Consider the following 14,492-nt stretch of genomic DNA (forward strand, 5'->3'; position numbering starts at 1 on the left):
TATCAGCTTCTAATTAGTTTTTAATAAAATTTATTTCTTAACATATTAATTTATTCTTTTTTATAGTTTTCTGTCTTTTTCATATAAAGTTGTAATTATTTGCTCTATGTGTATGTCAAATGACACAGCAATAAGACTGTACATGATTTTATCAAGTAAATATTTCTGTGCCTGCCCATGAGACCCGCTAAACTCTGTTAGTTACAGTTGACAGTAACATTGAAGAACATACAATTAGTGAAAATAAACTGTTTTATTGAGGCCACACATAGGCTCGGGTGTTTTCATTTAAGAAAATTTCATAAAATGAGAAACATTGGGAAAGGCTATTCTTATTACAATCTAAACTGTGTGTGGGAGTGGGGGGAAAACAACTCCTCCAGCACCTCTTAAAACTGAATTTTACTGGTGTGTCCTGTTTATAGCTGTTACAAACTGTTACAAAGCTATTTTTTAAGTATTTTTTTGCTGCTACATTTTCTCCTTCCAGGTCACATAATTTACTAAATGTACTTTTTAGACTCAGGTTTAAGGTGCTGAATTTCTTTAACTTTTAAGAACTATTTCAATGCTATATGTTGTTGATATAATTAAAAAAATCAGTAAGACTAGATCCTAATTTTTGTAATTTAAAGTGTGTAACTAATTGCTCATGTGATGGTCCTGTTCTTGGTGTCCGCTCTTTGCTTCTCTCCTTTCCTTCCAGGTTTTATTGTAGGAATAAACATGCAGCCTTTTTCTTCTGTAATGCATCTGCTACTCATTACTAGTTCATGGTTTACTTCAGTGTTGTGTCCATTATGCACATTTGACCATTATGCACTCAACTACTGCACTTTAAAGAAAAAATTGAATTACAATTATTTTTATTGTAGTGTTGAGATATTTAAAAGATGGCTATGTGCATGATGTCTTCTAAGTGCATCTGAGTTTAAGGGTTTTATGTAGTGGCTTCTTATTGAAATAACTGTTTTGTTATTCTGCGAGTAGACAGTTAAAAAGAAATTGGAAACGTTAGACCTACGTGCTTCTGAACTGCAGGGATTTTGCACAATTCTGTTAGACAGAAGTATTCCTAAAGTTATTGTAGCTGGCAGTGGTTAGAATATCTTAGAGGTCTGCAAAACTTGAGGTTTTGATAGCAACATTTGTTTTCTGTGACGTAACTGAAAAAAAGAGACTTTTTTTTCTTCAAATTTCCCCTTTATCTTGATATTGCCAGGCTCCTCTGACAGTTCCTCTACTCACTGGCAGCTATGCCAGAGGAGATTTAGTAGCGCTTTTGGGAATGACCATGTTCTGTAGATGACTCGGGTTTCAAGGACAAGAAAAGTTACTTGAAATTGTCCTTGCAAACAACTCCTTCAGAAATATGCTACTTAACAATAGTTAAGGATTGGTCAAAGAGTGTTTATTTCTGTGCATTTTGTGTTTACTTGCTGATTTTTACAGTATTTGGTGAGAGGGTACAGTATGTTCTCATTTTCTTTGTGCCCACAGCTCTCGTAGAGCTAGAAAAAATTACTAATGTGCATTGAGAAAAGCTATTAGAAGTTTGGCTGTTTAATTACAGTTCATATTATGTAAATCAGTTTTCTGTATTTTAATTTTCTCTCTCTTTATTCTTCATGCAGATTCCACCAAGAAAATTAAGGATGTCTTAGAAGAGTTCCATGGCAGTGGTGTGTTAGCAAAATATAATCCTGAAGGGGTAATTTTTCTTCTTTCTTCAATAGTCAGAAATGGTGGGGAAAAATATTTACAAATGTTGTGGCAAATCTAGCCTTTGAAATAGAATATTATTTATAAATAAGCTGTTGGGATATTTGGAACTGGAAACCAAAAATATGAATATTCTGAACAACTAGGAATTTATAAACATCACATTAGACAGACCTGCTTAATAATTTACATAAAACCACATTTTCTTTTCTAAGATTTAAACAAACAGACACAAAAACCACCCGACCTTATGGTAAGGTTAACATGCTTCCCAATTCTTTTTAAAGATTGGAAATGTTAAACATGATTTCAAAATTTAGAAAAGTAAATTTTGTTCAGTTAAGATTTCTTTTTAAATTTTGTTTCTCTTTTGTTTTTTCTAGTAGTGGGATCCCCATTATCAAAGGGGAATTTTTTTCTGATGTTATGAAACAAAGAATTCAGCTGAAAAAAAAAAGTGTGTGTGTGTTCATTGTCACTACTGTCTAATAGATTCACTATTAGACAAAATATTCTGTTTTGGCTGATAGAAAAAGCCAGAGTGTTTTCTTTTGTTATCCTCAATTGCAATTTGTATCGGCTAAGTGCATCCTAATATTGTGACTCAACATGTAGCTTAAATAAAAACCTGTTTCAGGAATGTTTCTAGTAGTAATGTTTCTAACTATGCTTGCATTATGTGGAATTGAAGATAGTAAAAATGTGCTAACCATTATGAAAATTACTTGATCTTACATTTCAGGATGTAAAAGACAAGACTTATTGTCAAGTAAGGTAGTTATAACTCATTAAGTATTGAAAAATTCTTTGACACTTTGAACTTTGCAAAGCATAATGTTGGTCATTTTAGTCGGTTTCTGAGGAAAATATTTCATAATTCAGTGAAATAGTGTGAGTTGATCTTGTAAATGATCATCTTAAATCTTCATTATTTTAGTTAAACAGAATCAGAGACTATAAAAGGATTGGAATACTGTGATCATCTAATTTATTCTCCAATGTAATATAGGCTGTAGGACTTCCCTTAATTGATTCCAGTTAGAAAGTAGACATGCTTGTTTTCTGGTTTTTTTGTGTTTTGTTTTTTTTTTTTTAATTTATTTAGAAAAGTGTGAACTGTTGAATTACAAAGTCTGGGCTTGCTTTTTTTTTTTTTACTTCTGCAGTTTTCTTTGTGCTCATAGTGTATGTGATAAAATGGTCTTAATTTATTCTTCTCATTTTTTTTCTTGAAATTTTTCACTTTTCAGTCATTATACAATGGTTTCAATTGTGAAGTCTAACCTTTTAAAGTACAAAATAATTGTGTATTTTATGCATATTTAAATAACGTGTCACCATATAGGTGACAAATTATCGATGTTTATGTATAAACAAGTCAGTATTTAATGTTGTGAGATTACTTTCTTTTAACAAAGTCATTCCTCTAATTTGGGGGTACGTGGAGGATGAGTCATGACAAAAAGTGATCAGTATGGGCACCTGAGACAACTGCTCTGGCTGAAGCCAGGTGAACTGGCAGAATTTGTGCAAAGCGGGAATTAATAAACACAGTTGGTCCTGAGCCAAGTCTGTGACTCTGTATGGCGTTTCCCAGAGCTCTTCATTTCACAGCAATTTGCAGAATCCTACCAATGTACTGAAACATCCAGGGATTACAGAGCAGCACCCAAGCCAGTGATGGGAGGATTGAAGGGGAGGAGGAAATGCAAGTCAGACACCCTGTGGTGGTTTCAGTTTCTTCAGCAGGGATCAAGATATTCACTGCTACTGGGTCAGTGTTGGACCCAGGCTAACCCTGACAGCTTTTGTAGTTTGCTGCTTAGCGCTTAGACTTCAAGAAGTGCAACGTAAGGAAAACACAGCTAGCCCCAAAGCTACTTTGGATCTAGTAGGATTTATTAGCTCAGGTTTCATGCCATTAGCTGCTGAACTGCAAACAAAGTGTCTGAAATTTCCTCTGCAGTTGAGTGAATATTCCAAATCAGACAGAACTGCCTTTGCACAGGTGTGTCTATGTGTTTGGCATGCATTCAACCTGCTATGTGGATAAACTCTTTACAGAATGATTGCAAGTTGTTTGTATCTGGTCAGATGAGGACTCCATGAGTTGAATGTAATATTTAAGTAATTGATTATTATCTGTAAATGAGATGACAAAAATTAACTGATCCAGCTGAAACCAGTCATAATGCAGCTTTTTACTTCCATGTATTATAGACAGCACTTCTGTCTTGTTGTGTTTTGTAGAGGATACCATCATGTTTCCATTTTAGCTCTTCCTAGGTCATTATCTCATAAGCACTCCCAAGTATTTTTCAAGTCTTGTCAATATTCTACCAAAAGGTGGTGCCAGTTTTTTACCAATAAACATGGAGCATAGAGCTATGGCAGATATAGCAGTGTGGTATATTTATCTACTTAAGAAAAAGCCTTAGGAACTTCCTATTTCAAGCTTTTCCCTGCTTAAAGGGTTCAGGAATTTATTGACTCCGTTGCTTCTATATTGCATTTTTTTTATCACAGGCTGACTTAATGGGACACATATAGTAAAGCTATTGGTATTCGAAGCTTGTTACCTGAAGTCATCTGGTTTGTTTTTCCGTTATCTTATATGTTGTCGAGTGAGTGGGTTTAGGGCTTAGTGGAAATGATGTATTTGATTATCAGAAGGTCATCCCGTATGGGGAATTTATTTATGGAGCTTTTACTCTCTGCTTTCAGTGTAAGGGAGATGACTAAAACTTCTACAAAGGCAACTGAAACTCTGCCCTTCCACCTTCTATAAGTCAATGTCAAATATTTAATTAAGAATAGATTTTATGCCTGATGTAAGACACATAAGTAGGCTGAGATCAGCCTCCTGGAAAGCTGTAATTATAAGTAGCCTTTCAGTCATTTGATATTTATCTAAATTAATTAATTTCAGCCATTGCACTTTGAGTGGAGCACTGAATAGGCTAGCAAGAATTAGGAAAGCAGATGAAGCTAAAGACTTTGTCCAAATAAACAGTAAGTACACATTATTGTGTCCTTGTAGTCCTAGTGTCATCATCCTTTTTGAGGGATTGGTTGGAGTGCATCATAATTTTTTGTTTACTTGCTTACCCACTTACCATCTAGAGCTTTAGGGTTAATCAACGTGTGAAGAGCGAGGGTGGAAGGTGCATGGAGGGGTCTCAGCCAGACAAGCAGTCAGGTGCAGCTTCGTTCTGCACATGGAGCAGGACAGTGCTCCAGAGTTCCACAGTTCAAATGTGGATACAAAGAATAAATGTGCATAAGCAGAAAGACCAGGAAAATAAAAATTTCTGGGAAGGTTATGACAACCGGTGCTTGACACAAGGCACATTCCGTGATCTGATCTACCCAGAGAGGTGAAGCCCCAAGTTTGACAGAATATTTGCAGTCAGGTTGCAATCATCTGCCTACTCCACAGGATTTTTGCATTTTTTGAAGCAGTGCAAATACTTCTAAGAAGCTTTCTCCAGGGTCCTTCTGGTTTCCAGAGGTTTTAGGGTTTTTCTAACAACTCTGTGGGGTATTGCATTTACTTTCTTTTTTTTTTTCCCTTGGTTATCTGTCATTGCATGGTTAAAAATAAATTGCTTGCGCTCTCTAATCAAGACTAGAATGCTGACTTAGAACCATTTTCTTGACCTATGTGCTAATGCAAGAAAATGGTATATTCTATCTAATGTCTTAAACCTGTTCAGCTATATCACTAACCTTTGAAAAAAATAGTTCTATTATAAAAACAGAGCCTGAGTGTTATGACACTGCACTAACATACGTGTGTTCTTTCTTTCCTTGCATGTGTTACAGAAACAAGATATACTTAATCAAGTAAGTAATCTTAATTTGATTTTTTTTTTCCTTCTGTTATGCATCGGAGCAGTACCTTTTATTTTGTAGGCTTCCATTAAGATGTCACTTCTTAATAAATACTGCATGTGGCTGTTCTGGCAGATAATAGACAAATATTTAAAGCTGAGAGCAAAGTGCACTCTTTTTCTGCTGGCAGACTTTTTCACTAGGTGAATTTCATTTTTGTCATTCACAGTACATAATTTTGCCAACATTAATTGAGAGGAATCTGAAAAATAAGTTAAGAGCAAGTAATTAACTTGTTCCATACTTGTCACAGAAATTTCTGCTTACTAGTGAGATCTTATAATGGTGTTTGTATTATTCTGAAATGACAATAACACATCTCAGAAAAAAATATTAAATACTGTTTTTATAACCATAGAATAACATTTATATGTGGCAGGCTTAAAATTGCAGATTTTATAATTTGAATAAGGCTTATAGTGTGCTTTAAGCGATTGTGACTTTACAGCAATTGCAAGAGAAATGGTTAAAGAGCTGATCATCAACCCAAGACTCTTCTCCTGAGAAGCTTCAGTAGCCTAAAACCAGGTATAAAAATACAATGGGGAAAAAAAAAAAGCTAGGAAAGAAGGACTAATCAAATGAACTAGTTTTTTAAATGACCTAGTTATTCTTCGTTTGTAGCACAGAAGTGTTAAAAAGCCCCTGCTCTGCTCTTCTGGGAAGAGGCAGCTGGAACATGAGAACAGTGAAGAAGTCAAAACAGTGAAAGGATTAGTTTTGTAGGAACCCTTCACTTTCTGGGGTCAAAGGCCAGTTGAGCTTTTGGAGGTTTGTTACTGAGAGCAGTCCTCCACGTTCACAAAAGGGCTCAGTTTTCTTCAGATGACCAACATTGCTTTTCTAGTAAGCTAACGGAGTGACTGCAATGGGTCCTGAAAGAGAAGGTGTTTGGGTTAAAGCAGTGTGTCTAGGACCAGTCTTGAGACTACTCTCATTAGTATTTTTGCTAATAACCTTGTCAAAAGAAGTAGATGAATACAAATAGAATCGACTATTCTATAGTCTACTAAACCAGATTTGGGGATTGTTGCTAAAGTGGAGAAAAATCTGAATATTATAATGGAAAAGCTTGATGATGTTGTGGACTATAGTAAATGGAAATGGAATGAAATGCGCTAGTGCAGAGTACAGTGTGGTGTATCCTGGGACTAGTGGCATTGTTAGATATATTGCTGTGTATAGTAATTGATCACAAGATGATTGGAAAGCATCATTGTGGTTTGGTCATGAAGAAGAGAAATATATTACTAGGACATCGTAATAACAGTCCTGTGGCCATGGTGGTCTGAGAACAAGACCAGATTTGTAAGAAAAGGTAGTGTCTTAGGCCAATCGACGTAAGTGGAAAGCTAGTTAAAATTTCAAGCACACAGAAATATAGAATGAAAGAAGGATTTTTTTGCTGTTTCCCTCAGCTGCATTCTTCAATCTGACAGAAGATATTAATTTGCTATAAAGACCTTGCCTTATTATAATATATGAAGTGAAGTGTTTCTACTACAGATACGGAAGATTTAATTTTCTATAAAAAGATACCGCAGAAACCACATCTTTCTGCTTTTGAGCAAATGATGGGACAAAGTGAACTCAAGTTGGAACTCATTTACAGAAGAGTTAGTAGGATATGGAGAATTATAGGAGACCTCTTATGTAGGAAAAGCCTATCCCTCACATGTAAGAAACTGAAGACTAAGAAAGAGAAAATTTTGGCAACTTGTGAGTATCACCAGCAGAAAACTCTACCCTTCAGACACTGAACACTCAGTGTTTTTCTGGCTCTCTGGGCAGAATTTCTAGGGAAACAGCTTACTGGATACCTAGAGAGTTGGGAAGGCAGCCAGGCAGAGATGCTGGCAGCCTGGCTGTGAGCCTGCTTTCTGTGGAAAACGTTGAGGGCACTGAGGTGTAAAATGTTACAGATAGTCACTTTCTGCTGCAAAACTGTTTATTTTTGAACATTTCTGATGATCTTTAGTGGTCCCTCTGTCTCCTTTCCTCAGTCTGTGCTAACATCTCTCCCTCCTTGATATCTTCCTTCCCTTTTGATTCTTGCCCTCTCTGCCTTAAGATCCCATTTTTTGCATTGCACAGTTTAAGCTTTAGGAGCCTCATACTGCTTTCATTTACATGTTACCTATTGTGAATTCTCATAGTTTGTTAAATGGCGATCTCAAGGACTGTTTTCCAGTTCTGATGTGCACTAGATACTGTTTCAAAGTATTTTAAAAGAAAAAAAAAATTATTTTTTGGTTTATTAGGGTACCACTATCAGTATTTAGTTAGAGTTGATAGAGAATTTTAATCTGTCTAGATATTCAGGCCAGAGGGACCGTTCTGTTTCAAAGAATACGCTGCTTAAAACTACACCACTTTTAAAGGAAAACAAACAAACAAAAAGTTGGGGGTCACACTGATGTCTGTTTTAACATGTTTTATTTGAAGAGTGACAGACTACTATTTCAGCTCCACTAACGGCATGAAAACAAAGTATAAATACGGTACCAGTTATGGTACTGAGTTATACAGTATGAGAAATGCTATCCTTATTTTTTCATGTTAATTTGAAATACCAGCTAAGTTGTTCTTTTCTTAAAGTGAAATATTTAAAAAGTAGATATTTAAAATGGATGTATTTTGGCTCAAGTATATATGCAATGGTGCAATGTTTATACATAATTAAGAGTTACAGCTATTTATTCTGCTAGTCATCAGTGATAGATTTCATAATATTTAACTACTAAGATGTGTTTAACAACAATTTTTCTGTGTTTTTAAATTACTGTACTTTTAATTGTATTAGTTTGTTCCTACATGTCTGAGTTAATACTGTAAAAGAAATAGCAGGGGAGAGGTATTTGGTTAATGGGTATTTGACCTCTGTGAAACAAAACCAAATAAAGACGTTTTCTTAAGAGAACATCATTTAATGTTGACATTCTGTTTAATTTATAACAGTGAGAATTCTGAAACCATCAAATAAGTGCTGTGTTGGTGCTATAGTGTTTTTTTGGTTTGCAACCTGTTTGTAACAATTGGGTAATAAAGGATTATATGGTGCTTGTAAACAATTCTACAGGTGTTTATGTTACCTGGTCAGACATGGGGATTTTTCATGTATTCATTCATTTTGCTATTTTATTGGGTCTTGGTCTGAAGCATGCGACCTACCCCATTTTTCTTAAATTCTGTAGCAATTGTAATTTTCAGATGACCAATTCTGCTGGGACAGAATGCAAACTATCTACTCTTCACTTTGTTTAGTATGTAATAATTCACGTATATTTCTTCTAACAGTCTTTATTGGTAATACATGTAAAATAGACCGTGGGTGATAATCTGCTACAAGATCCTTCTAAAAGTGTTTGCCTTAACACTCTTTCTCCTTAAAAAAAAAAATCTTTGTATGGTAAATATAGCATATTTAGTAAATTTATATATTAAATATATGTATTTATGCGTGTAGTACATAATGGATATACATACTTACACACATATATAATCATGCACTAAAGAAAACCAGCTGGTAATAGTTTTATTTTTTTCTTACCTGGATATAACACTGGGATGAGACTGCAGTGGTTGGTGAATACATTCCAATTTTATTTTTGTAATTAGCATCAATTTATTTTAATAACATGAGGATGTAGTACAAGGTTATGCTTAAAAATCTAGTTATTGCATAAAAATAGAGTCTTCTCATTTCCTTTTCGGATATTTTGTTGAGTTTACTTCTTTGAAGAAATGTGCTAGCTGCTCTCAAATATTGCAAAGTAATTGTTTTTAATAGGAGACATAAAGGGAAAATTTTTGCAGTTATATATGTCTGTAGTATTGATAATATCCAAATATTACTTGGCCATATGGAGTATTTGGTAGGAGCAGCCTGTGAGAGCATGTGATTGTTTTATTTTTTTTTTTTTCTGTAAACTTTCATCATGGTGGATGAGAATTTGGATGCTGCCATATCTAAGACATAATTTTATTTCATTACCAGAACTTTCAAAATTAATTATGTGAAAAATGCATTAAATCAAATGCTTAGATCAGAAAATGCTAAGGACTTTAGATTTAAACCTAACTTAACCCTGATGCACAAAGTCAATGTCCACGAGGAATTCCAAATTTAATTTGAATTTCTGCCATATGGACATTAGAAATACATTTTGAACACCAAAAACTTATGCATTCTCATGTAATTCATGTTTTCTGTTTTCTAGCTTATTAACCCTTTTTATATGGTCTCTGCTTTTTTCCCATATATTTTGGCAAAAGTCAGGTTTTGAAACATTGTCAGAATCAATGAATCTTCAAAACCTGGACTTCTGCTGGGGATGCTTTAACACTGCTCCTCACAGCTAATCGTTTAATTGTCACTAATGCACTAGCATTAATATGTGCGATTGTTGTCATAGCATTATGTGTGAATCAAGGCCCTGTAACATCTACTTCTTTTTCAACAGCTCATTTTTCAGATATTGTTTAAAAGAAATAATCAGTTTAGGGGACCTACCCACAAACAAAAATAACCCAGAGCTATTACTGTCAGTAGATTAAAGCTAAAAGCTCTAAATTTTTGGCACTATTTGGAGATCAGGCAACATAATTTAAAAAGTAATTAATTGAAAATTACATTTCAACATAATTCTCTTTCTGTTATCTCTGAAATGTTCTATTTAATAAGTGAAAACCATATTTCATGGAAGTCTGCTGGAATGAATGATTATTTCTCTTTATTTTTTTCCCTTCCTCTCTTACATTCTGTTTTTCAGGATGACAAAAACTGTGGGTTATGTTGAAATATTTTGTACAAATTTAAAAGAAGAAAAGGACCAAAGAGAATGTGGTATTTTGAAAGAATTTATGGGTGGAGATTAATTCCAAACACTGGATCGTGTCTTGTTCCCATTTATGTGGCCAATGTGGTGGGGAGGAAAAAAAAAGGAGTAGTTATTCTACCCTTCCTTGCCCTGCCCCATCCACAATGGCAACTCTTTTGTCAAGATACTATTAATAAGTTGCTTTTGTGTGTCTTGTGAGGAGAAAGAAAAGGGAGTGATGCAGCTTCTCTTCCTTCCCTCTATGTATCATCCAGCAGAACTGGTTGTTGCATTTGTACCAGCTCGGAAAATACAGGAGGCGGTTAGACCTCTTCTATTTCTGTTTGGTGTTAGAGTAGATCTTGAGTCAAAAGCTGTCAGTTTTTTCTAACTAAATTTTCTCTTCAAATGTTCTTAATATGGTAGGAGTTAAAATATTACATAGCATAGTTAAAACCTCAGAAGTAGTTTTCTTTATAATACAACAAAGAATGCAAAATGTTGCTTTACTTGTATATATCCTATTTTTCACTGAGAAACTATGTTTTGTATATTCTCAATATCAGGATATACAGAGTTGTGATGTCTATACCATGTAGAGTTCTGTGTATGTGGGCACAGAACATAGACATAAATGCATAAATCTTCACAATATGCATACTTGGATTTTTCTTGATGTTACATTTCTGTGTACCATCAGTAAAGCAGAAGAGCAAATTATAAAATTGCATGGCTTAACTGCAGTAGGAAAAAAAGAAGTAAAATACTCACAGTGTAGTATTTCCTTTTTTTCAGTAGTCCCCCACTTCTCCTCACCCCATGCATCAGTTCTGCTCTGTGAGATGGAGGAACATGGATGGGATGAGTTCCCGCAGCTGGCTTGCCTTACCTGTAATCACATTCATAGTTGGGGACACCTCAGGCTGAAATGCATAATTTAAGGGGCATTAACTTCTGCTTACCACAGGGTGGGGGTAAAGCTTATTTGGTGTGGGGGATCCAATAGCTGTGTGTATGATTCATATCTGGTAGGAAGTAAGAGGCCAGTGAAGTTGCTGACAGTGTGTCAAATTATTGGCTTATAATTTCGGGTGTGTTCTTGCTTATGATTCCTGTGGGTCTCATGCACATGATTCCTCAGTTCCTACCAATGCACATTTTCACTACAAAACAGAGAAATTGTGAGAAATTTTGTGACATCACCAATTTTAAGAAAGTAGAAAGCAACATTGTTCAATACAACAGGTCACCTGAGATCAGTCCTATTCAATATGTAGTGAAGGATGAGCAGAACATAGTACATTTGCTCTGGATTATGGAAGGACAGGTTTCTGTCCTCTGCGAAGACACTGGAATTCATAGAGGTGATCCTATGCTTTCAGTTAGCCATGATAGATCTTCTAAGGCAGATTTTACAACCTACTAACCTGGAAATGCAGATGGAGTTCAGCCTTGCTCTCTGGCATACAAGGGGTTAGAAGCCATTCTGCTGTCTGGACAGAATCAGGTATTTTAAGGCACCTCCATAACCTGTTGTAGCCATAATGAGAAGATCAGAGACCTGAGCAGGCCCTGTATTTTCAGTTGAGTATTGGTCTATATATGTCTGATACAAAATTTAAAGACACCCCAAATTGTCTGTTATTTTTCGAAGCATAGTCATAGCTGTTACTTGGAAACCAGTCTTTCAATTCCTGTTTTTCCTGAGATTTAGAGACTCACCCTCTATGAACTAGCACTGAATTAGTGTAATGTACTTATCAGTGAGTGCTTGAGAAGAAACAGAACTCTTATCATAGTAATACAGAACTCTTATCGTAGTAATTGGAGATTTTTTTAAAGCATATTAAGCAAACACTGACCTCCATTTTCCTTTCCTTGGAGTCCCACATATTCTGGGAATCATGGATTCAAAAGAAACTGAAGAGTGGGAAGTAAGAGCTCTGCTTTATGCCATTGGTGTAGAGCAGAAAGAGAAGTAAGATATATTCATTCTTTAGTGGTATTAGTAAGGTAAAAAAAGCTTCTCATCACATATCTGAGATACATGGGGTAGCTGCAAAGAAATGTGCCTATGGTCATGTTAGCACTATGGAAAATAATGGTCTCTTTATTGTAAGTTTTGTAATATTCTGTGCAGTAACAGGAGAATAAAATTCCAGACTACTTTCTTAACTGTGAGTAAAGTGAGATTTCAAATACCTATAAAAATCCAAAACTAATTTTAATATTTTTATTTCTTCAGAGTTGAGAATTCTTTAGTCAATATGATCAGTCTCATCCTGGAAACTCTCTTGAAAAATGCCATTTATCCTGAAAACTGTAGTTACCTTGTTAGTTGCCAGGACTTTAATCTCTTGGTGGCTTTCAACTCTTTGCAGTCAAGATTCCTTAGTAACATTTTTTTCTAGTTCAATGATTGCCATTTTTTGTATGTGTCTGTTTATGTCTGCTTACTCTTCTGTCATAGGATTTCCTGTGGTATGTTGAAAAGGATTCACTAGTGAGAAGGATAATAAAAGCCCAGGCTAAAGAATTTTCTTCAGAATTGGCTTTTTAATTGTATTATGATAGAAAAATAGGAAAGCATCTCAGAATGCTTGGTCAGAGCAATTAAGGAGCTTTTAGCAACTGGGGAAGAGGGAAGTACAATGTTCTATGGAAGGACTTTCTTTTAGATCTTACCTCAGTTCTTCCGCTGAGTGCAGATTATTCCTTAAAACTCAAAAAAACCCCTCCTCTTGTCTGCTCCATCACTATTTTCCTTAATAATGTCTGGCAGCTACTGCAAGTAGTTTGCCTTTAGATGTGGTTGAAATCTCTCAAGAGTCCAAATCTGGGGCCTGTAGCTCATTTCCAGCCTTCCTCCCCACCCCATAGACACTTACCCAGTGATGCCTCCTTGGCTGCTGCCAGAATGGAGGAAAAGAATTAAGGAGCAGAGATGCAGTGGAGACAAAGGTGCTAAAAAGTTTGGAAGAAGGATTGATAGTCACTGCTGTTTCCCCCTGTGCCTGCCTGGCTCAGATGTTACCTCCCCACGTACTCCAGTCTGTCCATAAATGGCATCATCTCTCTCCCTGCAGATTTTTAGTTTAGACAAAATAGGTGCTATATGGTATTACCTTTTGCAGCTGCCACTTTGTATATCCATATAGCTAGTGTTGTTTTAATTTTGTATTATTATATTTTACAATATATATGACATTGTTACTGAGTTCCTTGAGTAACTAATTTTTATTATCTTATTCCAAGATTATTATTATCAGCATAATACTTGGCCTAATTATTTCTGGTTTATCCTGGTTCATAAAGGGCTATTTGAGGGAAGGAATTTTCTTCAAAGTAATGGGAGTTGGCAGAGCAAATCCTAATCGTCTGTGTTTGTAGCTTACTTGTAAAGTGAAGGATGCCATAAGCTTTAGAAAAATTTCCACCACAACACGTTGGTTGGGTATGGGCTCTTTAACAGGACGAATTCGGCTGAAACTGAAGATCTGGGCAGATCTGTCTATATTTGCATAGTCAGACATCGCAAAAAGAATGTTCTTATAGTATCTGGAAATAAAACAGATTAGTCTGTCTTATAAACTGTTACAAAAACTGCTTCTGCTATTCTTAAACATAAGAAAGTAATTGGGTTATTTGCACTGATGGAACTTTTTGTATGTAATCTCTTCATGTCATTAACATAAAAAAAACCCCTGTTAAGTGTTTTGGACTTTAATTGTAGAATATATGCAGCATGTGAGATGACATGTTATAGTCCCAGAGACACTGAATGACCTGTCTGAGCAATCTATAATTGCTGTTTCCTGCTTTGTTTAATAAATAATACTGTATGTAATAGTATGTATACATGAGTACTTATTTATATATATACAATACATAAATTTGTTCTGTTTCTTTTAGCAAAGGCTTAGATCCAAAATGGCTTGCTTCCACTCTGAGTGAAGCTAGCACCCAACTCTGGTGTGGCAATTTAAAAAAGAAAAGAAAGGAAAAATTTGTCTCGGCCATTTTCTGTAAAATTGTCTTAAGCACCTTAAATTCTTC

At 35.2% G+C, this 14,492-nt stretch overlaps 1 protein-coding gene across 6 annotated transcripts in view; it reads left to right on the forward strand.

The window, feature by feature from the left end:
• The window catches only part of DGKB (diacylglycerol kinase beta), a 336,656-nt gene that overhangs the window by 33,481 nt on the left and 288,683 nt on the right, over window positions 1-14,492 (forward strand). For 3 of the 6 annotated variants that reach the window (XM_068404614.1, XM_068404612.1, XM_068404613.1), the window contains exons 2-3: window positions 1,635-1,711; window positions 5,548-5,568. In XM_068404614.1, coding sequence (XP_068260715.1) covers window positions 1,635-1,711; window positions 5,548-5,568 — 98 coding nt within the window. The remainder of the gene's footprint in view (window positions 1-1,634; window positions 1,712-5,547; window positions 5,569-14,492) is intronic. The other 3 variants (XM_068404611.1, XM_068404609.1, XM_068404610.1) reach the window with 1 other exon arrangement.

Source organism: Nyctibius grandis, chromosome 7 (genome assembly GCF_013368605.1).
Source record: "Nyctibius grandis isolate bNycGra1 chromosome 7, bNycGra1.pri, whole genome shotgun sequence".
NCBI lineage: Eukaryota > Metazoa > Chordata > Aves > Nyctibiiformes > Nyctibiidae > Nyctibius > Nyctibius grandis.